The sequence below is a fragment of the Lathamus discolor genome, chromosome 1 (genome assembly GCF_037157495.1).
Source record: "Lathamus discolor isolate bLatDis1 chromosome 1, bLatDis1.hap1, whole genome shotgun sequence".
NCBI lineage: Eukaryota > Metazoa > Chordata > Aves > Psittaciformes > Psittacidae > Lathamus > Lathamus discolor.
The window spans coordinates 123,307,001-123,334,477 of NC_088884.1; the positions used below are offsets into that span (position 1 = coordinate 123,307,001).

Consider the following 27,477-nt stretch of genomic DNA (forward strand, 5'->3'; position numbering starts at 1 on the left):
ATTTATCGAGATAGGATACTTTCTCTGGTTGTACACCTGACTGAAAGTACAGATTCTTTTATGATACAAATATATAATATTTCTTTACATTTAAAAAAATGCATCTTTAGGGTTATTTGAAAAGTAGAAGTCTAAAATAATAAAAAGGGGAACAGGATCCATTCTGACAATCAAAGGTGGGATTAGCTTTAAACCATCTAACTCTCCAACGCAGCTTTAAAACTTGTTGGACATTCCACAGTCACACATAACAAACAGTTCATTCCAAAGCACTGCTTTCCTTAGGAAGTGTTTTTCCTTTTATCCTCCTACAGCTGAATCACTATACTAGTTTTCCATTTTGCTATGGATGTAAACAGGTGGATTTCTGGGCATTCTTTATGCAGTTAAAGCCTGTTCACAGCCTTCCCTTCTGCAAGTTAAATGACCATAGTTCTTTTCAAGTGTTTTTGTACTGTGAGGTATTTTCCTGAGCATTCGGCCAGAATTACCACTCTTAACCTGAGTTAGCAGGTTTGTCAACATTAAGTACACAGCTGAGTGTACTATTCACCTTTCTTGCAAGAGTTTGGTCTTGACAATTCATGTTCAGCATGTGATGCTCTCTATAACAAAAGTGACAAATGTAGAATACTACAGTAATTTAGGTCATTTGTTTAATACAAATACATTTTTTTTCACAACAATAAGCAATACATTACTTTTGTTTCCCTTATCTTCTCTCTTTCAATACACATTCAACCACAATTTTTCTTTTGCAAAAGAGAGGGAGTTAAACAAGTAACACAAACTTGTAGTTCCAAATATTATACACAGTAAAATATTTTCGTCTTAGAGTAAGTTTCATTGCATTATTAGAAATTAATTATAAATGGGTTATTCTGGTGATGGGGAATTACTGTTTTTTTCTATGTAACAAAAATAAACACTGCCTTCAGATAGAGCAGTGTGTGAATGGCACAGTTGGACTAGTTGAGAATCTTTGTAATGCTAATGATAGTCAAAAGTCATATGTTTATGCCAGTTTGAAATAAATTTTATAATGCTTGTAACTTAAAACAGGAAATGTGTTTATTCACAGGTTAAGAGTATCTTCCTTAAAATTCCAGATCTGATCTGAAACCAGATTACTTCTACCTACCTTCATTAAAACTTCTTAAACAAGAATGCAGATTAAGCTGCTCTTGGTAATGGCTGCTCAGAGCAAGGTTCTGCCCTTGTGGGTTTAGCCAAGGCTAAATTCCACTGCCAGCGTCTTTGCCTGAGAATCCACCGTGGCTACACAGGCAGTTTGGTATGGATCTTTGTTTAATATGTAATTTTCATTAAAAAATCTTAGATCTTAAAACTTTCAGCATACTGTTGTTCTGTTTTGTTGTTTTTTTTTTTTTTTGCAGGATAGAATCTTGTAGTTATTAAATCGATAGAGAAAATTGTGCTTTGTATCGGAATGAAAAAACATTGGCTGGTAAGCAGCAGTCTGGTGTCTGTATTAGTGCACCTTATCCATGCAGACCTGTATCCAAGGCATGGTGGTGTGAATAGCTCCTTGCCCTCTTGAAGAGGTAACATCCTGCTTCAGAAGCAAATTCCAATCCTGCAAGAAATCCCTGAAAGCTCTAGAATATCCAGTGCACCTAAGAAGATAAAGGGATGCACGGGCTAATACTGTAATGCTTTAAAAGGTTAAAGACTGTTTCGAGCTGCAGACTAGCTGTCTATCTTAGCAGACAGTGTCCCATTTCGCTCCTTTTCCTGCTGTCCAAATTAATATTTCAAAGGGAGAGGAGGAATTTCAACTGAAGTCTTTCTTTTTGTATTTCACTAACTGTAAGCTCGGTTGCACATGTAGTTGAGATGAGTGCCAAAATAGCATTTTGAAGTCATCAGTATAAAATTTGTAGGTTAAGTTGTCTGTTCCGTGGCCGACTCTCCAGTATATTTTAAAAAATGTACAGTAATCTTGTTGGATACTACAGAAGCCTCAGGTATTTTCTTTGAGTTGAATTTTATACTTATTCAAGAAAAAAAAAACAATGCGAATTGGTCTCTAGTAAACTGTCAAAATAGGGGATAATGTATTTTCAATGGGGTCATGATGCTACAGCAGGTCAAAGAACAAGCTGGCTAATGAAGCAGGGTTACTGTCACTTTGTAAGAAAATCTCTGATTATTTCATAAAGCTGTTAATTTATCTTCCATAATAATGTTCCTTGTCAGTCAATTTTGCTATGATTCATCAGGTTTTATTGTAGACATCATCCCAAACATTTAGATGCAGCTAGTAATTTTAAGTGTCTGAACTTCAGATTTAAGATTTACTTTTTAGCAAGTAAATTTACACTTTTTTGAAAACCATGCAGGCTGTTTTGAACATGTGCAGTTATGAAGCATGCCTTAGTAGTGGCATTGTTTTCTGAAGGCCTTCTGAAGCCTTCTCCACAATTACAAACAGAGAAATGATTTGGTTACTCTTCTTTGTAATTTCAAATGAGAGGCTGCTATAATTCTGATTTGAAATTGTATAATTGGAAAGTTATTTTATATGTAAAGTGTGTGTTGTTATGTGAAAAAACTTAAATATTAATCCAATTCACATGGAGTAAATATTAACATGTATTGAGGGCCTGTTCAAACCCCAGGATTTTGTGTTCTGTCTAGCCAGATGACAATCACTTAGTCACAGCAAAATTACATGAGCAATTCCAATATAAAAGAACATAATGGTCTGATAAAAGACACATTTCTTGCTAATACTGTCACTTCCAGTGTTCCGTGAGCCTTAAGCCAGTGAACACATTCACAAAGGAATGCCTAATATATGAACTCTAGATTCTGTTAGTTAGTTATAGATATTTGAGTGTGTAAAGAGGAAATTTACCAAGGCTTCTGTAGAAGTCTATTCACTTGTAATTGTGGCAGATTTCTCCCTTTGAATGAACCTGTCCTTTCCTATCCTCTTTACTCTGGTTCTTTATTTGCTTGTTTGCTTTTCCTTCTTTACCTAAATAAAAGTTAAAAAAAAATAAATAAGAATTTAATCTTTTTTTTTTTTTTTTTTTTTTTAAATATACATTACTTTCAGGCCCCAGACTTGTCCATGCCAATACGTAACTACTGCAGGTCAATACTTGCTGTTGTGTCCTGATGGTAAACATAACAGATATGAGAAGTGAATCACAAAAATGGTTCTTTATATATAATTCACCCTGTTGGACACAGTTTTACATCTACATTCATTTATCTATTGCACCTTTTAATGCTATTCACACTTCATTTTTATATGAGAATGTTCAAAACACAAAGAAGTTAACTGAACTGTAAATCTCTAACACCTCAAGTTTACCTGTACAGAGGGAAACCATTGATTTATTTTTTTCAGTCAGGAAAGTAAAAACTAACTTTTCAGAACAAGGAGATAAAAACTAATGTTCTGTTAAAATATGTAGGTGTATTCTGTTACGTCTACTGTCCCGTATCATGAATCTTAAAAAATAAAACCAAAATTGGCTTCCATCTTCCCTGTGTCATCCTTTTTCAGACCTTTGATAATATGCTATTTACTTTTGTGTGGTTCTGCACTGAACTGCATTTTTTTAATTTATAGTTCTGCCTCAAATCTTTGTGTATCCAAATTATGTCTAATTCACTCTTACAAAGCAAATGTACAGCTGAGCCGCTCTTCTAAATATGTACCTACACATTCTCTCCTTTCTGTTTTTGTTTTGCAGACAGCTGTCCTTAAAAAAATATCTGTAGCGTATGGAGACATGAGTTTATACTGGTCGGAGTTACTTACTTTTCAAAAATTCAGGCATATTCAGAACAGTAATACCCTTCAAATGTCTCAAATATCCTCAGTTGACACAGCTGCCCAAACTTTCAGGCTCCACTGCAGTCATGTGAATGTTACCATATGAGGCTTAGAGAGTGAGTACTGAGATACAGCTCTTTGTACTTCAGTTAATGCGTATAACTTGACTGGTACCCTCTTGAAGTGTATCTTTAAGAAGATAAATAGCAAATACACAACTCTTAGTAGTAAACAGATTAAAGGTTTTTGTTTTCTGTAAACAAAATGATTATATCAGGTCTCTTCCTACTTTCCCAGCCATCAAATTTAAATTAAAAAAAAAAAAAAAGTACTATTGTCACATTGGTTTGGCATTGTCTGTTAAACCTGTTCTCTATTGCACTTTCTACACTTACTTCCACTTTCACTACACTTGGTGACTAATTGAGGAACTACTTCACAAACGGTCACATTCCATACAGTAACAAGTTGCTTCGCTGGATCCATTTTCCTTGTAGGATTTTGTTTTTTGTGTGGTTTTTGTTCTTTTTAACTGAAAAAAAATGCAGTCATTTCTGCTCTCTTTTAGCATCTGTAGTGTACAAAACACTACACCTTATTCTGCAAGGAAGAGAATGCTGCCTCTGTCAAACTGGCATGACCTCAGACATCATTTCTTCAGCTTCCGGCTGAGAGTTTGTACCTGTCTGTGCTATTGGCACCACTACTGCGTCCTTGGTATCTGAGGTCTGAGTGCACAAAGAGTTCTTGTCCTCCAGTTTTTTGGTGGTGTCTGGGCAGTTCTGAACAAAGATCACTCTGTTGTAGGCTTTCAACCTGCGCCACAGCTGAACATACACTTTACACTGCACGTACATGAAGACCAGGCCCCCCGTGAATCCAATGGCCACCACAACGAGTTTTGTCCAAAATGGCCATTCAAGGACACCTTTAAAATAAAACATTTATATAAATTACTGTTGTTATACATTGGATATCAAGCACTGATTTTCAGTAAAATATTTTGAAAATAAGCCACTTATTTGCTAAGAATTCCAGGTATGTACATGCTATTGGGGCAGTTGTGACTCAAGCAGAAAATAGCAGCAGTTTCCTATCCCATAGGCCAGCCACAAAACTACATCTGCCTCCCACTTTCAACTGACTTCACCACAATTTGGTCAAATCATAAATGAAAGGCCACTTGCACAAAGGAAGTATAATGCTTGATAACGTTGATATCTGTAGTTTTCTCTGTCATAGCAGTACTTTGAAATAGTAACAATCTATTAAGTGATGCAGTTAGCTGTTTTTTTTTTAATTTGCAGCAAAATGAAAGCATACAAAGACCTTGAAAATCACTTTGTATCTGCCTAAACTGCTATTACTCTACTTAATTGAACTTGCCAAAGATAAATCCTTACGTATTTGTTAAATTTGTTCACAAAATATTTGTCATACCTTTCTTCAATCCCCTGTTCCTGGAATCAGAAGAAGTAACAAAGAACACTTTCCCAAGGTGTCATATTCAGTGATGTGTTCTTTCTCTCATTTCCCCCTTTAATAACTGGGTTTAAATATCACTGTCTCTTTCTTGCTCTTAAATGTGAAAACAGTACAGTTAGCATCTGACTAAGCCTATCAGTGGGTAAAGGCACTTAGAATCGGCAAGTCACAGCTGGAGTGCTGAGCTCAGAAGAAAGAGGCGGAATAAACAGCTCCGCTTTTATTCAGTTTCTTCCACTTCTTAAAGATGTGCTGCTGCTGCTTCATCCATGGTTATACAGAAAGTGTCATTTGTTGCTTAACTGGTATGGCACAGTGAATTTTGCATCATGCAGGATATTCCAGAATTGCTGCATTCTAACAAACTTGAGATTTATTAGGAGAGGTAAAGCTCAGACCTGCTTCTTCACGCAGAGCAAATATATGTGAAACTTGATTCCCTACCAGTGGTGCCATATAAATTTTAGAATATTTTAAATAGATTTTAAATTGTCCTTTCTATTGACCAGTGATGGTTTTACCAATGAAGAGGTTTACACTTTCATTTATATCATATGCTTTCGTATGGAGGAAAAAGAAAAATCCCTTTAAATATTTCGAGATACGCGTTAAAAAGAGATTTTTAAACTTACACAATATTAACAAACAGTACTAGTGCTCAGAGCTTTCAGATTTTCTCTTCCAAATATGTTTATAAAGTATCTTTTCTTCCTGTGTTCACTTTTTCCCAGCATTTCCCATTTAAAGAGAGATAATGAAGAGAAAAGCATATGGCTCTCCCCTGCCTTCTTCCTCCTAGAGGTCTGATTTTGTAAAAGTACCACCCCTGCCAACATGGGGGCAAAAGACTTCTCTTCAATAAAGTTATTTTTACATGGTTTGAGTAGGTTCAAGATGTATCTCTGTCCACTTTTTAGTGTGGAGAATCATCTGTTACATTTGGCAGGCACTGAATTCTATGGAAATCATAAATATTTTCAGCCTACCAGGAATTAATTAATATGATTATTATGCATTCTATGTAACAACAAAAATTCATGTCAGCTGTTCTGTTGTGTAAATTCAGCTAATCCACAGAAATACCTTCCCCCTTTTAATGAGTAGGATCACGTAGGGTATTCATAAATAGAAGTTCAAAGCCATTCCTAGTCCTGTCCTTAGGGCCATTTTTTTTTTTTAGAGATGGAAAACAGGGTTACCCATCTAGAAAGAAGGCAAAACAAGACTATACAGTATACATTCCTCTGTGAGTTACTGAAGCTTGTTACGTATTTTCCTCTCATAGGGAAGAAAGGCAAGCATCAGGAGTATCATCGAATACTTATCTATCAAGGCACAAAGCTCTGCCTGTTTTGCTTTCTGTGTTAACTTCAGAGCATAGCACAAAGCTACAGACCTTTGTCCTTCTACTGCGCTTAAAGTTAATTCAGATAGAAACTCAAAAGCCTTTTATCATCATGATCTTATTTAAGACTAAATTTAAGACCAAACAAACTTAGATTTGAAATGGAAAACAGTAGTTCAGTTTGGAACACAGTTTCCACATAGGGTACAAAGAAACCTAGTTGTGTTAAACACGTTTTGCTACACATGGCCAGTTGGGTTTTTGGTATGTCCACAGATGAAGACTCCACAACCTCTCTGCTCCAGTGTTTGACCACCCTCACAATAAAAGCAACTGGCATTCACAGTGAAATTCTATTCAGAAGGATGCAGGGATGGCTTTGCATATTTCTTAAGTCCTACATGAAGGGCTAAACACAATTGGAACACAGTCTTTTGGAACTTTGTATGAGGAAGCTTGCTGATGAAAGGGCTCTATCGCATTTTACAGGATATCAAGGTTCAAGTGGGTAATATAAACAAATCACTATTTTTTGACCTGAACTTGCACTGAGCTGTTTGAATTTGACTCAGCTTTTTGTCTGAACTTCAGAAATATCTAGATAATGGGAGATTAACCTAAGAAAAAACAGCAGGCTAGTTAAGCCATGGCAATGATTACACTAAGTAGAGGTCTCTCTGCAGGGCATAACAAGCTTTTAACACTGATGCACTCATTACTTCTGCATTAAAGCAATTGATGTAGCCATGTATCAGTGAGCTGTTATTTAAGAACAGAATGCAACTGGTTACATACCTGCCTCTCAAAGCCATCCATTACGTTATCAACAAGACTGAGGAAGGTAGAAGATACTTACTTACCGTTATCATTGCCTTGTTTAATTTCCTCAGCGGTTCTGTCAATTAAAACATACAATGACCAAACAACACAGGTAATTGCAATTACATGGAATGTGACTGAACAAACTATTTTCCTCCTCTCACTTGTTGTCATCTGTAGTTTCTCCCACTGTAATGAAAAAAAATAAAGTTAGAATTTTAAAATAGTACAATAAACTGATTAAGTCTCTTTCTACCAAAAAGAAAAAAAAGCAGTAATTAATAAAGTTAACAAATCCTTTTATTTTGATAATACACATTACAGAGGTATGTGCATTGTCACTGTAAAATTCATAATGTTACTTTTACAGCCTCAGAGGAATGAAGAGTTCTGTTTCTGTCTGCTTGCGAATGACATCTGAAGTAATCTCATTGCAGCACAGCCAAAACATGTTAATAGAGAGGTAAGGAGCTGAATATTCATTTTAACTTTACCTGATGCACACTTCTGGTGATGAGAGAATTAAAAAAACCCAGACTTTAGTTTTTAATACTTACACAGTTCTCAGCTATTCTCAGTTGCTTAGACTTAGAGGAATGCAGTTATGGAACAGACTTCCCATAAATTAAGAGCATAAGAAATGCAACAGCATTGAGGATTAAATTCAATAAACTTGAAAAAATGATTACATGGAAATGATTGTACATGAAAGCAGTCGGCCTTGGTAATGCAAGAAGGATCTTCCAGGCACACATTTGTGAATTATGGCCCTAAATCCATCATACATCTGTGAATTATGGCAATAAATCCTAGCTTAAGGCTATTTTAAGATGAAATAAACTATTCTCTGTATTTAAACAATGCAACTCTTTGGGCCAATTTTTAATCATCTTGCTTGTGAGGATGTATCTTTTTCAGCACTTCTTTAAAATAAACCCCTTCTCTACTAAAATGCTTACCTTGAAAAGCAGATGAAAGCATGACATTCAAAATGCCTCAATTCCAATGAATAATCTCAGAGCTGGTCGCTAGCATCTGATACATTGAACAAGTACAAACCACAATACAACAGTGCCACCTCCCTGCAGTCGTGCTCATGCAAGAATGAGCTGTGCTTCAGCGTGCAAGCCCCAGCACCGACCACCAGCACAGCAAAGCTGCTCCTTGGCTACATGCACCTTTACTGCACTCCTGCACTGGTTCCTAGTCTTTTCCAGGTGCTAAACCTGGATCAAAACCACTGACCACTTCAGAGCACCGAGGTGGTATAAATTTGCTTTGAAGGTATGAGTTTGGCTTTGTTTTCCTTGCTTGAGGTTGCTTTGGAGCTTTTTTTTGTTGTTGGCTGGTTTGGTTTTTATATTTTGTTTTGGTTTGTTATAGGGAAATAACAAATTTCCCCTAAATTGCTTATGTATAGTTTTGGAGATAGTTAGCATTAAAGCTGGATGCTTACACTTTAACCTGAACCAGTATGGCAGTTCTTGTCTGAATACTGCTTGCTCTCCTGCCACATTTTGAAGGAGCACAACTGTACTAAAATGTTAATGCAATGTCACCAAGAGGGCTAACTTTCAAAAATGCTTCTTCCTGACCCTAGTTTTACAACAGTACTTACTGGACCAAACAAATTTCAGTCTTCAGTGGCAGTTAAACTTGCACATTTCAGAGCTGTCACCTCAAAACAAAATCTCTGGAGCATTTTCTAGCCCTTACTAGAGTTTCACAGTCACAAGGCTTAAATAACTGTATAGAAGAACTGACGTATTTCCTGAGTTATATATGAAGAGACAGTGCTAGCAGGATTTTTCCTAGCTAATACTTCCTTTTCTGATAGGAATGAAAACTAAGCTTACTCGTTCTGTACAGCAGTCTGGGAAAATGGGAGGCACTAAAAAAAGTAAATAAACCAACAAAAAAACCCAGAACCTTATATTCATTGTAGTTCATGTAGGTAGTATTGAGCAGACAAACTGTAACATTATCATCAGTCTTATCATATCACTACAGTCACCAGGTTACACAGCATTTGACCTAGAGACTTTTATCCTTTTTGCAGCAAAAATTCAATCCAAGCCTTGCAAAAGGTTTTCTTTCCAAAGAAAAAGTGGTCTTTGTCCACATGGAAGAAGAGATTTTACCTTAACCCTTCATTTACCTGTGGATGCTTTGTGAGAGATCAAGGCTGAACATAATAATGAACTGTGTTCATAAACAGAAGTTTTTTTGCAATCTCAACTCTGATGCTATGTGTTTTGGTCTACTGGAGAGAAGATTCTGAGCTAAATTTCCACTGTCATGTATACCTCCAGTCTCCTTACAGCCGTTTTACCCTCTGCAACATACACAAAAGCTTTAGTATCGATCTGGACACCCAGACAAATACAGCTATTGCATATGGAATTTTAAAGTCAAAGAAGAAGGTTGGTCCCGTTTCTCTAAATGCAAACATTTTGTAAGTGTGGAAAAAAAAAAAAAAAAAGGCAAAACTGAATGACCAACAGGCACGGTAGGTAAATAAAAGAACAAGCTCACAGACTTCTGCTGAGATTGACAAGAAAGGTATATCAGAAGAGGAAGCTAGCAGAAATGGGCTAAAGCAGACTTTTTTTGCTAACATCCTGTGATCAGATTCAGCCAGAAAGCAAGCCAAGGCCCGCCTGACTCTGATTCTTTTCTCTGGCCCCTTTCCTTCTCCCACCAGACAGCATGCCTGTGTGTCTAGTCTACCACCAGAAATAAGCTGGCTGGCAGGGGACTCGGAGAGACCACGAGGACACAGGTCATTATGGAACTGGAGGACTGTGCAGAGTCCCAGCTGGGTACAAGAAAGGACCTAGAGACCTGCTCACACAGATACAGGGGGATCAGAGTACTTGGGAGCAATTAAAGCTCTTAAAAAGAGTTGTGCTTTTGTTCTGCCCTGCCCCAGCTGCAGTCCCAGTTCTCCTCTTAACTCCAGTCATGATGGGCTGAACTCAGAAGGGGAAGTTCAGTTAAACTTTGTGCTTTACTCCTGGTGATCCCTGTGGTAGCTACAGCAATTTTCCCGTCCTATTCATGTATTTTAGCTTGGCTGAACAGAGAGTACTATATGACTACTGTCACTCTCTAGTAGACAACTGATGTTAGTAGATAAGCCAACAATTTATGTTGTCCTGGAGCAGAAAAGTGCAATTGACGATTTTAGGATATTTGCAATTGGCTTGAATCAAAAATTTAACTGTTTCTGTTAGCACAGACTTTCTTGGATAAACGCATAGGTAGGGGAATAAAAAATTGCTTCAAAATCCATAGCAAAGGCCACAATATATTGAGCAGTGAAAGCATCACCCCCTTTTACTTGTACTTTAGGACTCAATATAGCTTAAAAGTCACACTGTTAGAGAAAAAGGCAAAATTTTACGATAACTAAGCATTAGAAATTATTATATTTGAAAATTTATAAATCAGTAGTGTGGGTTTGGAAATAATGTAATGTTCCAGTACAGTTTGTAGTTTGTACCAGAGTTATTCAGTAACCAATGTTAACAATGGTAGGCTAGGTGGTAAGAGCTAACATAATTATATACGGTAAAGGGCATACGGGTAGATTTAAAAAGTATTGTGAAAGTCTATCGAAGTAGAAATTAATGGACACACCAGGGTAGTCAAGTAAGAACAAGACAATACTGGCGTCCACACAATGGTTGGGATATATCCAAAGAACAGAAAGGTGAAGGAGGACAGAGCGAGGAAGACTTCTTACTTCATCTGAGGAAGACTCCTTACTTCATCAATGCGACCACCAGAAGAGGCTGCGCAAGCGCAGAAGAGGCTGATATCGTAATAGACTGATGTGGCAATCCTTGATACATATGTAGTAGTTAATGATGCAATCCGTGTTAAATATGTATTAGTAACCAAATTTTAGTGTATAAATTGCGAACGCGATGTGACGAGGTCGAAGCCAGATTTGGGCGAGTGCCCCTGGTTTCCCAGCGCTGCAATAAAGCACCTCATATAACCATTCCGGTGGTTATGTGTTTATTCTTACGCTAACATTTTGGCGACCCAGATGGGACCTCGCGGGCATTGCTGAGGCGGATCGCGTTTCGACCCCGCTCCAGCCGGCACCGAGAAATTCTCGGGGAGCCATCGACCGCGACCGACCTCTGCTGCTCACGACGGACCTCTGACACGGTAAGAAAGGTGCTTTATTTAAGTTACAGAACCGGTTTCTAGTAAAAGTATGGTGTATTGACCTTTGGTTAGGTCTGGTAAAAGCCTGCCTGTAATACGCAGCGAAAAGCTGCGTTTGGCTGGGCTAGTAGTAAAGCCTGCCTGTTAGACGCGGTGAAAGCTGCGCTTGGTTGGGGCTAGAGAGCTCTCGGGGTAAAAGCCTAGGCGCCGTCCGTCAGACAGTAGCGAAAGCTCTGCAGGTTCGGCAAACGTGGTTATGGTATTGGTATTTGTGCTGCAGGATCAGCATCTGTCTGTATAATTCCTGTAACGTAGTGGTAAGTGTGTGTGCGTGTTTTGGAGATCTCTTTGTATTTACAAAATGCCATTGGTCCCTAAGTCGTCTCCATTAGGTTGTTTTTTTAAGTCACTGCAAGAAGGGTCGGTTTGGGCAGAGCATGCAAAAGAGTAAACTAATTGATTACTGTAATGTACGGTGGATGCAATATGAATTAGAAGACCAGGAAAATGGCCTGAGAATGGAACTTTACAGTATAATACCATCTTGCAGTTGATGTTGTATTGCAAAAGGGAAGGAAAATGGGACGAGTTTCAAGGGAGGCAGGAGTGAGCTGGAAAGCCCTGCTGCTGCCTTCCTCCCACCCACCTACCCCTCCTCCTTTACCCCTCTCTTTTCCCCACTCCCTTTCCCTCCCTTCAAAAAAAAAAAAAAAAAAAAAAGGAAAATGAAAAAAAAAGTAAAAAAAAAAAAAAAAAGAAAAAGAAAAACAGAAACCTTAAAAAAGAAAAAAGCCAAAAAAAAAAAAAAAGATGAAACCTTTAAAAAACAAAAAAAAAAAAAACAAAAAAAAAAAGAGAAAAGATGAATGGCAGAAATCCTATGGAATAATGGTTGTTAAGGTAAATACTAATGAACAATGTAAGGGATGTGTTACTACTAAGAAAAGAGGTATAGGGTGTCTTGCTTTAAAGAATAATTTACAACATCAGAAAGATATTGAAAGCTTGGATTTGACAGTTGCCCCATCAGCCCCACCGGCATTAAATGAAGAAAGGGGGGGAGGAAGAGGATTTAGTAATTAAAAAAAAAAAAAAAAAAAAAAAAGAGAATGAATGTAGACAGAATGTGATATAATCAATGTGCCCTTTGCAAGCAGGAAGGACATTGGAAAAATGAATGTCCATCAAAAGGGGGGCAGTTCATGACAACAAGAAATCCTTTTGCAGGATCTGACATGGCTAAAACAATGTTGTTGGGGGATTTTGTTAATCAAAGCTGACTAAGCCAAGCAGAAAATAAAGAACCCCTTGTAAAGATCCAACTAGGAGAGGAGGAAGTAAAATTTTAATAGACACAGGGGCTACATATTCAGTTTTAAATGATTTACATGGGGGGTTAAGGGAAAGAACTATGACAATTGTGAGAGCCACAGGGAAGGAGGAAATACGGCCATTCTTGCAGCCCCTAGATCTGCGATTTGGAGGGAAGGAATTAACACACGAATTTCTATATGTACCTGAATGCCCCATTCCCCCTTTAGGACGGGACTTATTGGCCAAATTGGATGCAATGATCATTTTGAAGATGGTGAATTAATAATGCAAATCCCCGAATCAAAAGCAGGACAGATTTTGGTTCTTAAAAAAAAAAAAAAAAAAAAAAAAACCATTGCTCAAATTCCAAAAGAGGTAAAAGAGGCTGTGATACCGACAGTTTGGGAGACAGAAATCCCGGGAAAATCAAAAGCAGCTCAACCAGTAACAGTGGAATTAAAAGATGGGGTTAGGCCAGTAAGAGTTAAACAATATCCTTCAAAGCTAGAGGCAAAGTTTGGGATTATAAAAAACAATTGAGAAATTTTTGAAATGTCGAATTTTGGAAGAATGTGAATCAGAATATAACACACTAATTTTTCCAGTAAGAAAACGAAACAGTGAATATAGGTTAGTACAGGATCTGAGGGAAATAAATAAAATAACAAAAGATATCCCCCCCCAGTAGTAGCAAATCCTTATACACTTAACATCTGTGAAGGAAAAATATAAATGGTTTACAGTGATTGATTTAAAAGATGCCTTCTTCTGCATTCCCCTTGACAAAAGTAGCAGGAAACTATTTGCGTTTGAATGGAAAAATCCACAGAATGGACGGAAAACACAATTAACATGGACCAGACTTCCGCAAGGATTCAAAAATAGTCCAACCCTATTCGGAAACCAACTGGCCAAAGACTTGGAAACATGGACCACCCAAGGAAAAATGCAAGTACCAAGATCACAATACCTGTTGTTACAGTATGTAGATGACATTTTCATTGCAACAGAACAAAGATCCCTGTGCATAAAGGTAACAATTGAAATTCTGAATCAGCTAGGCTTAAATGGTTATAAAGTCTCAAAAGAAAAGGCACAAATTGCATGCGTGACTGTGTTATATCTGGGATGTGAAATCTCACAAGGACAGCGAAAGCTGGGAATAAATCGCATAGAGGCAATTTGTGCTATCCCAGAACCACGGAACTTGCATGAGCTGAGAATATTTTTGGGCATGGCGGGGTGGTGCAGACTATGGATAATGGACTATGGACTAATTGCCAAACCCCTATATGAGGCCCAAAAATCACATACCTTTGTTTGGGACAAACAACAGAGAAAAGCCTTTCAGAAATTAAAAGAGGCACTGACGAAAGCACCAGCACTGGGGCTCCCGGATCTGACAAAAGATTTCCAATTATTTATCCACGAGAGACAGAGATTGGCATTGGGAGTGTTAACTCAAAAACTTGGCAACTGGAAAAGACCAGTGGGATATTTCTCAAAACAACTAGATCCGGTGAGTGCAGGATGGCCTTCCTGTTTGCGAGCAGTAGCCGCAACTGTTATTTTGATTCAAGAAGCTAGAAAACTAACTTTGGGAAAACACATTGATGTATTTGTGCCACATATGGTAACCACTGTTCTGGAACAAAAAGGGGGACATTGGTTGTCCCCTAGCCGGATGATGAAATATCAGGCAATCCTATTGGAACAGGATGATATAAGCTTGAAAACTACTAACCTGTTAAACCCAGCAGCTTTTCTAGGAACTGACCTAGAGGAAGGAACTCTTGAACATAACTGTACAGAGGACATCGAGCATATATATATGCAACCAGAACAGACTTAAAAGAGGTACCTCTTGAGCAACCGGACTGGGAACTTTTCACGGATGGAAGCAGCTTTGTGGAGAACAGAACACGGTACGCAGAATATGCTGTAACAATGCAACAAAAGGTAATTGAGGCAAAAACATTACCTCCTGGGACGTCAGCTCAATGGGCAGAGCTGATAGCTCTTACAAGAACGTTGGAACTGAGCGACGATAAAAGGTGAATGTATGAACTGATTCAAAGTATGCGTTTGCTATAATACATATACACAGAACATTGTAAAAAGAACGAGGACTGTTGTCTTCACCAGGGACTAATATAAAATATCAAGAAGAAATTTTGAAACTGATAATTGCTGTACAAAAACCCAAACAGATAGCCAGTATGCATTGTAAAGCACACCAAGGAGGAACTTCGAAGATGTCCGAAAAATACACTGGCAGATTGGACAGCTCGACAAGTTGCCTGAAAGGTATGGAACATGATGGCCCTAATACCTCTCAAGGTAAGCCCACTCCATACCTATCTTTCACAAGATCCTAATTATTCAAAAGAAGATGAAAAGCTGGCCGGACTGTTGGAGGCTCAAAAGAATTCTGAAGGGTGGTATACAACAACAACTGGACGAATAATAGCACCACCAGCAATAATGCGAAAAATCCTACAAACTGAACACCAAAAATGTCATTGGGGTGCAGAAGTATTGGTAACTTATTTAAGGCTAGGAACAATTTCCACACAGATGTTAACGATGGCAAAAGCAGTAGGATCAAAATGTGAAATTTGTTTAAAAAAAAACAATCCAATAGTAAGGAGACAAATTGAAATAGAAAAATTAAAATAGGAATGGAGCCAGGAGATTATTGGCAGGTTGATTTTGCGGAATTACCAAAAGTACAAAGATACAAATATCTGTTAGTAGGGGTTGACACCTTTTCTGGATGGCCAGAAGCCTTTCCCTGTCGCACCAATCAAGCAAAAGAAGTGGTGAAATGGTTACTTAGAGAAATCATCCCACGGTTTGGAGTTCCTTTAGGAATATCATCAGATAGGGGTCCACATTTTATTGCCAACGCAGTACAAGAAGTTAGTAAACTATTAGGAATATCATGGAACTTACACACTCCTTGGAGGCCCCAGTCTAGTGGACAGGTAGAAAAGATGAACCAAACAATAAAAAGACAAATCAGTAAAATATGTCAGGAAGCCAAAATAAAATGGCCACAAGCATTGCCTATAGCTCTGCTACGAATTAGAATAAAACCCAGAAGTAAAATGTCAGTAAGCCTCTATGAAATCCTCTATGGAAAACCATATGAGGCACCGGAACCCAACCCTAATACCCATATTAAAGGGAATCAGGATGTTTATAATTATGTGCTATCTCTCGGTAGAACCTTAACTCGACTGCGAAGCACTCTGGTGTAGAATAGGCCACTATCTCTGGAAAATCCAGCACATGATATCCAACCAGGAGACCAAGTATACATCCGGAACTGGAATGAAGAACCATTAAAAGAACGGTGGGACGGACCATATCAAGTATTGCTAACCGCATTCACAACAGTGAAGGTAAAAGGAATAGATTCTTAGATACATTATACACGAATAAAGAAAGTTTCAAAAATCTGGGAAACACAGGTACTAGGCCCTACAAAACTAAAACTAGAATGTAAATAAGATGCCTGGGTTCTATTATAAAACTTTGATTTTCATATGGTCGTTAACAGAGCTGACAGCTGTTTTTATCCTAGCAATCCCTCAGAAAGATGTTTTAAAACGACCTAAAACAAGATGCCATTCTGACTTGCAAGTTCACAAAAACCACTCCAATAGGACCAACACCAACAAGGATAGTTGGGAAAAAGATAATTGGTCCTATAGGACTGGATATACAATTAGCCATAACGAAACTAAGGTTACAGGAAAAAGGACTAAAAGATCAGTAAATTCAACACAAATAATCCAAGTGTATCATCGAAATCCTGAGGAAAATTTAATGATAGGACTGATTGAAGATTTTGCAAAGATGAAAAACACAAGTAGAATAACAGCTTGTTTACCAATACCCAAAGCGGCAGGAGAACCAACTGAATGGGGAATAATAACATTCTCACTTTCAGAAATTAACAGAGCAATCACTTGTCAGGAAAAGGAGGTAACAGAAAACATGACAATGACAGAATATCGAGAAGAAGGTGTTTTTGGAGATCCTGCAGTTTTAGTACTAAGATCAGTTTGTGAGAGATACCAAAATGCTCAATTTACCTCTGTAAGAGATGAATGGGGAAAATGCATTTACAAGAAAGAAATCAAGATAAACAGGCAAAAAAGGGTGTGGGAATGTGGAAAAACAAATAGTTCAAAACAAGACTGGAATACAATTTGGTCAGTGAGCATTTTACAGAAATTCCAATATATTGGGAACATCTCTTGGTGTCTTAGATGGACAGGAAAACAAAATGTAACAGAAAATATAAACATCAGTAACTTACTGTCCATAAATCGGGTTAGTCAAAATATAATCAAAAATGTTCCTTGGTGGAATTGTACCAGAATCTTAGATTGTGACACTGACCCTGAGAAAATTACAATACCTCCAATCAAGATTGCTTTAAAGGCAGGATGCGCGTGCCGAGGACTGAAAATTGGAGGGAAAGTAATACAAGTCCCCGTTGACAATATAGATTGTAAATATTCAACAGTGCATAGTATGGGACATTTCATTTGGGCAGCAAGTGACGGAACCTGGACTACCCACCTACCCATAGAAGGTCCAGCTAAAGAAATTACTTTAGGATTACCAACTCTTTGTCCAATTTGGAAAAAGTCACCATTCAAAGGCAAATTAGAAATCTTACAAATTCGAACAAGAAGAAATATAGATAATAACGACAATAATGATGAAGACATTTGGCAGGAGCCCTCAACAGGAGTTAAGATAGGATGGGCTTTTGAATCTCTACTTGCCCCAGTGGCAGCATATCGAAACAGAGAAATGATTGACAACCTGTTTAGTCAAACAAAAAGGTTAGCCAGAATAACAAAAAAAAGGATTCAGAAATTTAAATTTACAATTGCAGGCAACAACCAAAATGACCTTGCAGAACAGAATGGCATTAGACATGTTATTACTTAAGGAACATGGCGTTTGTGGATATTTAAAGGACAGAGTAGATCACTGCTGTATTCACATTCCTAATGTGACCACAGATATAGAATACGACATTTCCCAGCTGTACAACATTGAAAAAGAAACAGAAAAAGAAAAAGAATATATTGAACAAAATTGGATCGGAGCACTTTTTGATGATCTAGGCCTTCACCTCACAGGATGGGTCCATTCCCTCGTACAAACTATAATAGTGATACTGATTGTATTTTTAATGCTATATTTGATGTATCTTTGTATTCGAAAGGAAATAGCCCAAAACAGGGCATGGACCCATCGAATTATAGAGGCAGTAACTAGGAAACATCTGAAATACCCTACACCTCCACTGACTTATCAGGAAACAGCTACCTAAGAGAATGAAAATACTTACTTAAGTTAAGTGAAGTATTTTCAAAGGGGGGAAATGTTAGAGAAAAAGGCAAAATTTTACGATAACTAAGCATTAGAAATTATTATATTTGAAAATTTATAAATCAGTAGTGTGGGTTTGGAAATAATGTAATGTTCCAGTACAGTTTGTAGTTTGTACCAGAGTTATTCAGTAACCAATGTTAACAATGGTAGGCTAGGTGGTAAGAGCTAACATAATTATATACGGTAAAGGGCATACGGGTAGATTTAAAAAGTATTGTGAAAGTCTATCGAAGTAGAAATTAATGGACACACCAGGGTAGTCAAGTAAGAACAAGACAATACTGGCGTCCACACAATGGTTGGGATATATCCAAAGAACAGAAAGGTGAAGGAGGACAGAGCGAGGAAGACTTCTTACTTCATCTGAGGAAGACTCCTTACTTCATCAATGCGACCACCAGAAGAGGCTGCGCAAGCGCAGAAGAGGCTGATATCGTAATAGACTGATGTGGCAATCCTTGATACATATGTAGTAGTTAATGATGCAATCCGTGTTAAATATGTATTAGTAACCAAATTTTAGTGTATAAATTGCGAACGCGATGTGACGAGGTCGAAGCCAGATTTGGGCGAGTGCCCCTGGTTTCCCAGCGCTGCAATAAAGCACCTCATATAACCATTCCGGTGGTTATGTGTTTATTCTTACGCTAACAACACAGCATATCAGTGCCTCCTTAACCACTCAGAAATTCACCACTGCTGTATTTGGAAGCTTCTGCAGTTCTCATGGCATGAGTTCTACATTCCTGATAACAAGGTAGAATAAAAAGCATCATCTTTTGTCATCTTCATCAGTGCTCCAAAAAAATGTGCAACCATCAGGTTGATGACGCTCTCACATGCCATGGATAGAATATTAGAGCCACCAAGAACAGAAAAATAACACAAAAATAAGTGCCCAAATGCAGTTTTCCTTGCACACTCATATGTTGATACACATAAAGAGACTGGAAGGAGGAAAAGGAATTGAAGAGACCGTAAGAGCCAGAGGAAACATTTATAATGACTTGCAAATTATTGAGACTCTAAATTGATAGACAGACACCCAAACAGACACCTGTAGCTTTTGCCCAACCACCTCTGAAGCACCCCTTCACTGTTGTACATCTGATTGTCCTCACCCACAGATTCCTTAATCCTGACAGCAATACAGACACAGGCAGGAAATCATGAGAGATGCAGACGGTTTAATGTCCTGCAAATGCAAGCAATTGCACGAATACCATTATGCTCCACAGAAGAGGTGTGCCAGAACAGGTGTGCCAAAACACTCTGTAACATCTAAAGACTGCAACACCTTTTACACAAGTTGCCCCCCAAAACCCCCACAGTGCAACAATGCATATCCCAAGAAGAAAACTTGAAACAGCCCCCGCCCCCTTTCTATTTTCTGAATCAGCTTTCTGAACATTACACTTGCAGTGTGCTCTGCAAACCACTGGAGGGTGATAGGAGACTGTCTACCTGCTTCAGAAGTTCCTACCAGGAAGAAAGAATGAACTGCCAAAGGAAAGCAGGTGGATTGTAAATGCGACAAGAAATACTCCTCCCACCCCAACCACCACTTACAGCTACTGCTAAAACACGATGTGCACCTCAGCCTGAATTCCTGTGCTTTACTGCTGGATAGATTTGTAATAATCTTGAAAGTGGCAGCTGTAAAACACTGTTCTAAGTTTCTACCTCGTGTTCTGGTTTTGATTCTTAAAGACTCTGAAATTTTAAGGGAATGGTTACTGATTTCAAAACCCACTCTTGCAATTACAAAATGCAGTCATAAGTCTTCTGGGTAAAGAAAAAGAAAATCAAAACAAAACCAAAATAAAATATAGTCTACCCACAGGGAACATCTAAATCATATGCAGCCAACCACTTCCCTTTCCTATAACATAGTCTCATGAAATCCCTGGTGTTTGTTTTGAAGGACCAAAATCTACCTCCCTGCATGTCACTTCTAATAGAAGCTTGGTTAATCAGTATCAACAAATAAAGATGGATATTTTCTTAATATCCTCTGAAAACAGATTGTCTGCTTCATATCCTAGAGATCCCAATACAGCCTCTCTTCTTAACAGAAGTAAATCTGCAATTTTAATTCCCTCTCATACTTAAGCTTTCTGCAAAGTGGTTTCATGACTGCCCAGTGCAGAACCAAAAGATTCACACTGATTCACACACAAAAGCTATTACCACATCACAGAATTGCACTCTGCAGACTGCTGCTTGTGTTCCTTTCCCCCACTTGCAGATTGTAGATTGATTGCCTGCCTGCCCCAATCCACCATTTTGTGTCCACACATTGCCTCCTGCTAGTGGTTATCTTCCCTCACACTGGCCATGAGATTTTGTCTACATAGATGTCCTGAAGCAACTCTGTATCTACTGCAGGTTTGTAGGCTCAAATCTTTACAACCAAAGGTCTCTCTCTTGCTGAGCTCATCACTGACAATGCCAAATTGAAGGTGAAGCTAATGGGCTGCTTTGAGACATGCTATAAATGCTTGGACTTCTAACCCCTGGGTATTTTCAGAAGCCCTGATTTTAAAAATTGCAGGTAAGGAGACTTGACAGGGGAATCTTATATGGCCATGACATTGCTAATATCAAATATTTTTCCCATTCTGACATATTTCTCCCTATCCATCATTTAGCAAAAAAAAAAAAAAAAAAAAAGACAAATGGAATGTAAACAGTACCCGCAGCTGAAAGGAGAAAGGACATCCTTCTGCTCTCACCTAGAGCTCAACTCGTCAAGCAACATATTCTGGATTCTTTCTACAATCTAAAGAAAAACCTTGAGCCAACCTCTACCTTGGAATAATCATGCTTGCAAAATGAAGGCTAAAGTAATTTACTAGAGGCTGCCGCAGAAACTGCACTCTGCACACAAACTAGGAATATACAGAAAAACATCTTTCTTATCTCAAACCAGGCCTGAAGGATCTACCCAGCACTTCTGAAAATAGCTTTGAAGAACTGGGGCAGTGTATGATGAAGTGAGCCAAGCACTCAAGATATGTCAGTAGTCTGAACATGTAGCTTAGAGTATACTGAGTGGGTTAGGCAGGCTTTTCTGGTCACTCGCAGTACTAATTGGTTCAGTCTCCACAGTAAACTGTTCATTACCAGCTGGAGGAAAGCAGCTGCAACAGTAGTTTGCAGGAACAGAATTTGTTCAGCGGGTGGAGGAGGGAGAAATAATAGTAATAAAGGACAACAGGGCTCCACACATGTTGGGAGAACAAAATAGCCTCGTGCAGATTTGAAGTGCTGACGTGAGATGAGACCTCAAACCTTGTAATTTGACTAAAAGCCACTCCATGCCACCTAAACATGCGGCTACAGCCTGTGCCTGAGCGACAATGCATGCCTCACTGCACCCTTCTCCAAGATAAGAAACGCCTCTCATGCAGTCCAACAGAATGTGTCAGGTCTGATGGCTAAAAAGAAAAGGGATTGGCCCCTGAAAACACCTCCTTTGTGTTCTTTTCCCCAAACACATCCAGAGCACTTTTAGAGAGGAAGAGCTGAGCAGGTTCACAAAAGCAAAGAAAATGTATTTGTTGTTGCTTGTCATCAAAAGGTACATCCCAGAGAAAAAATCTTGTTAGGATCAAGATTAGAAGACCTGCAACATTAGCCATAGTACACAAAAATCAAATCAATTTAAAAAATCCCAACTTGTATGGTGCATCATAGAGCCATATCAATGCACAACCCTACCTTGATCTATTTAGCTCATTAGATGAACTGGTACAAATCCTTCTCTGGCAAACCTGTCTGAAGTTTGCCTAAAATCTATTTCTGTCCCCAGGTTACACTAAATAAAGCTCTCTGAAATTCAAATGAATGTCTATGGTGTATTTAAAACACCTGTTAAAAGTTTAAAACTGACCAGAAATGGGTGCATATCTAAAGCACACTTTAATTTGCCTTTATGCGGGATATGTATGCCTAGAGTAATAAAAGAACCACATAATGGAAAATCTCATTTTGATAAACACTTAAGATTATCATCTGCAAAGACTAATAATTCAGTTTTATCAAAATCAATCTTTATTAACTGACAGTTAAAAGAGCTGGACTTGAGCGATATAATCAGGATGCACCCTTCACAAACTTAGGCAATTTTTTAGCTGTGTATGTCATCAATGAGAAGACCCTTAAAAAGTGTGAAATGAGGGTATTAAGCAATTAGAGAAGACAATTTCTAAAATGAAGTAGCCATTTTTGCAATCTGAAAGTACCATTGAGGAAACTTGCCATTTACAACTAGAACTTCAGTATCTGCATCCTCATCATCCCAACACAAACTAAACAAGAAAAAAAAATGCTATGCTTTGGAAATATAGGACTAGTGATACCTCATGTCCCTCTCATCCATTAATCTGTCTCAGGCAGAGGCCAATACCAGATGCTTCAGAGAAACGTGCAAGAAACCCCCTGGCAAGTAATTACAGCATAATTTCTCCATACTGGGTACTTCTTCCTAGCTCCCATCTGCTAGAAATTATTACATCAACATATAGAATGTGAAAGTACTCTACCAAATGTTTATTTTCCAAGCATCCTCCCTGAATGCTGATACAACATTAACCAAATCTTTGTTTATTAGAAGTCCACATGATCAGACTTTGGTCCTATCATGACCTTCCCTTTTACAATTGCTGTTTATTTTCTTGCCTTGTAAGCTATTTAAGAAAAGGATCATTATCTCCTAGCACAGTACACTTCATGTACCTTATCTAAAAAGATGATCCTGACAGATAAACTGCAGGTGAAACACTAAACCACTGGTCAGGAATGAACTATCACCACAATGCAAAACTATGGATAATGTCTGGTACTGAAAACATGAGACACACATCTAGAACTCTAGAAAATATTTATGTTAGGTGCCTGGGCATATGCCTTTATTACTCAAAAATAAAAAAAAACAAGCTACATATGGGCAACCCATAAAGAAGCAAGGAAAAAAAGGGGTAGAATCTATGTCTCCACTAAATTTTATCACAGTTAAGAACAGGAACAGATGCTTTTACCTGCTCTTCCTACAGTATTTCTACAATCATTCTATTGAAAGGATCTGGTTTGTGTGTCACTTTTATTCTCTTTGCAGCTAGTCGTCTTAACCTCTCTCTCCTCTGTCTTTCCAAAAGAGCAGCACACCTAATTGAACACCAGACATTCTCCTGCAGTGGCTAAGTAGTAAATGCCTTTAAATCACAGTCCAGCTCTCAAATAACAACTTAGGCACACCAAAAAATTCCCCCAAAACTGCACATGAAAAAAAAGAATCAATCAATCTAGCTACCATACCACAAAGCACAGATCATAAGTTTGCTGCAAGGCCAGTTAAGCTGAGATTCCATTTTCCAAACAAAGCAGGTGTGAGTGCTGCATTTTGTAGTGTGTACTCTACAGGCAATACAAGAGCAGCCATGACAGATGTTCAGTGCTGGATTTGAGATCGATTGTTTCAGGGTCAAAGCAAAGATGAGCCCTTCCTCCACTACAGAAGCCATAACAACCCATCTCTCAGTAGTCTGTGCCAAAGTTTCTGTCTCCAGACACCAAGTAGCATGGGCTCCCTTTGCATATTTCAGTGTATTTTAGCCTTAAACAGTGTGATGGATGTGGACAGAAGGCTGGGATACCATGGTAGAAATAGGAAAAGGAGAGGAATTAGAAATATGGATATAGCAACATGCTGGAGATCAACATCCTATTACATAGTCTTGCACGCTTCTCCAAGTTTCTTTAGTCCTGTTCAGTTAAAGCGAAATTCCTCTTAGGCAGCTAAGACATAGTTATTACAATATATGATCACAGTTCTGTTAGAGTCTTTTCTTGCATCACCTTCTGTTCAGTATTTATCATACTGCTTAATTTCCTCGATATCAAATTGTTTAGCCTGCTGAGAAGTATCTCGACACATGCATTTTGAAATTAGAGTTGATGAAATAAAACTGGTGACACATGAAAAGTTAAAACAACAAACATACTTTCTGTTTATTTAGCTGTAGTTATAAATGGTGTACAGAGTCTTCTCTGGGAGTTACAACAGAATATTAGTTATTCCATCTTCCACTTGGAAAACATTTTTCATCTACGCTTGCTTTCTCTTAAAATAGTGCAAGCATGAAAATTCTTACTACTGCCTTGTGCTACATGTGCTTTGTCTTTTTTGTTTGCTGATCATGTCCTTAATTCTCCCATTTAATACATAACTAGTTTAAACAATCTTTCCAATATGTAAAATTCCTTAGAGTTCTAACTTGTGTCTTACAGAATAAAAACCTAAAGCCATCTACCTGGGGAACTTGCTGTGCAACCTGGCCTACAGATGTGTGTGTTACATCACTATAGCTCAAAGCCCTTCAGCATCACATCTTAGCAGGAACAGAGAGAAGCATAGCAGCAAGTGGAGGAAGAAAGGGTACAAAGGTCCCCTTGCAGGCTAAGGAGTCTTGTGAGAAAAGGAGTACAGTTGACTGGAAACAGCAGCCATATCTGAAAGTCACTGAATGAAGAATAGTCATTTGGTACTGTTGGATGAACCTCATGAACATCTTGCATGTCTTTTAAACTCATTTTCTCTCTCTATAGATCAAAGATGCTTTCATGAATTCTCTCCCCCAATCACTCACTAATTTAATAGTACGAGTGAACCTGAATACTAATTCTTTTTAAATGGTCATTTTTTTCCTGAAGTTGTAAAAGCAACTGACCTACATTGTATAGAAAATGTAACTCGACTTCTGAGCTTCCCTTAACCAAATCAGTCTGAATCATCACAAAGATGTAGCTTAGTTTATATGAAAACCCTGGTAATTTTAAATACATTGCTGTTTAAACATATCTAGATGCATCTTATTTTTTCAGCTGTATATACAGTATATATGTATCTATCTGAATTGCCATGTAAAAAAGATTAAAAAAAGAAGCCAACGTGCTTCATTATCTATAAATATGATTTTAACAAGAATACTGATTTCTCAGTGAATAGCTACAGTTATCTTCCCTGTCTTTTAATTTTCCCACAAGAGAGATTCTTTTGATCCAATTAAATAAAAATGAAATAAAGGAAATTTGTGATGAGGAAAGACTGCGGTAATTAACATAAAAGTACAGTCTAGTGCTCTGGCAAAGAGCTGAGGGAAGCTATTCAGTCTGGAAGACCTCCAACAAATGCTTTACATTACAATTTTGACAGATATAAATCAATAAAGATGACTAGAGATCTGAATAATTCCTGGAAAAAAAAAAACCAACTCATTTTTTCCAGATAATTTTAATAAAAAGCTACACAAATAAAATTAAAATAACATCAAAATCATAAAATATACTGAATAACTGATAATTATTCCATTAGATCATAATTTAGATCAAGTACCATACTGCTACAAGTTAAGAGAATATCACTATGTTCCTATGTTCAAGAGAAGGCTTTTTTTTTTTGCATGCCTTCCACCAATAAGCAAGCATCAGCCTGTGAACTAAAACTCTGTTCAGATCATCTCACATCAATAGGTGTCAGTAAAATAAATTTGAGGCAAATACCACTGTAAAATTGTACATGTTAGTTATGTGAGAAATTAATATTTACATTAATCAGATCAGATCATGAGTAGCAGCCCAGTCCCATTAGAGCTGGTAAAATCCCTAGCTTCAAAATTAAACAGCACAAATGTAATTTTTACAGAAGCCCATGAATTACAATCACTGGCTTGTCAATACTTGGGTTGATTATGCTTTTTAAATGTTATATTAATAGCTATACATTTTGTGTCAAAAATTAAAAGGAGACAAGAATACCTCAAGCTCTTAACAAAGTAAGTGAAAGGCTGCTGAACTGCAAGATAGGGTAGGACCCACTAGTTGAAATGGAAATGAAACATTTTGATCCAAGTTGTAAAACAGCTCAGACCAAACTGTTTCTTTCAGCCTCAGAAAGCACAGGAGGATTTGTACCTTCCAGACCTGATGTTCATGGTACTATGCAAAAGTGGGTGACACCACTAATAGCCAGATCTGGACAAGCTCCTGAATTCCTTTTGCTTTTGTACATGCTACTGAGCAACAGAAGGAGCAAATTTGATTACTAGCAGCTAATTAGAAGATGACAGTTTTAATTGCATGATATGGTGTAAGACTTTTTCTGCTTGCTTCTCAAAAGAATGCATGTTCAAAGCAACGACAATAGTATCACAATGGCAAAGTATCACAGGAAGACAGCTTTTTGCAAGCCTAAGGGGATGTTATGATGGTTTCAAGGTATGTGGCACATGAGGTTAGAATCTGTTGTCAGAGTTCCATGAGAACTTGAAGAGTTGTGTTAATAAAGGCCATACTGAATGGAAGAGAAGGAAATACAGAAGTCGAAAGCTAACCCAAATTCTACCATTACAAGAAAGCTAAGGTCTATTATTCTTGTTACGGCACAAAATGCACGACAACATTACTCTGCAAACTACAACATGCGGTCTATACACAGATAAATTAGCAGTAGAGTTCTATTACTCTCTCCCACAAGTTGGGAATACAACTGTCCAAACAATGTAGTCCTTTGCATCCTTGAGGCATCACAATAGGATATAAATGCTATAGAATTATTTTTACTTTAAAAGCTTTAATATACACATTCTCCCTCGAGCACAAAGTTATCCACTATAATGACATGATAGCCAATAAGAAAGTAATAGCTTTGTGCCTTTGTGCATACTAGTGAAGTGTCTGACCCCACATATTACAAGAAATGATTTGCGGCTAGCAATGTTTTGAGACAGTTTACTGGAAAAAAGATAACACTAGAGCAGGTTGCCTTGACAACACTGTGTAGCTGCACCAGAAGTTAAAAGGAAATGTAGGATCTTCTATGTTAAAGATTGCAAAGTATCCACCAAATTGGGTTACAAGGCAATGAATCCCACAGCAAGTCAATGCTACATGACCTATGCAATATTAGCTATCACTTCTTATCATGAGCCTTATTAGAAAACTGATGAAAAAGCCAGATGGTTCATACTTCACAGCACAGGGCAATAAGAAGTGAACAGCAAGCATTACAATAACGAGTTCTCCAAGGTTCTCT

General features: G+C 37.8%; 1 protein-coding gene across 5 annotated transcripts in view; it reads right to left on the reverse strand.

Annotated features, from left to right (window-relative positions):
• Positions 1-642: 642 nt before the first annotated feature.
• MARCHF1 (membrane associated ring-CH-type finger 1) overlaps positions 643-27,477 on the reverse strand; it is a 235,325-nt gene continuing 208,490 nt past the window's right edge. For all 5 annotated transcript variants that reach the window (XM_065693901.1, XM_065693878.1, XM_065693887.1 and 2 more), the window contains 2 exons: positions 7,505-7,652; positions 643-4,742 (listed from right to left, as the gene is read on the reverse strand). In XM_065693901.1, the coding sequence (XP_065549973.1) occupies positions 4,441-4,742; positions 7,505-7,652 (450 nt within the window). In that variant the 3' untranslated portion in view covers positions 643-4,440. The remainder of the gene's footprint in view (positions 4,743-7,504; positions 7,653-27,477) is intronic.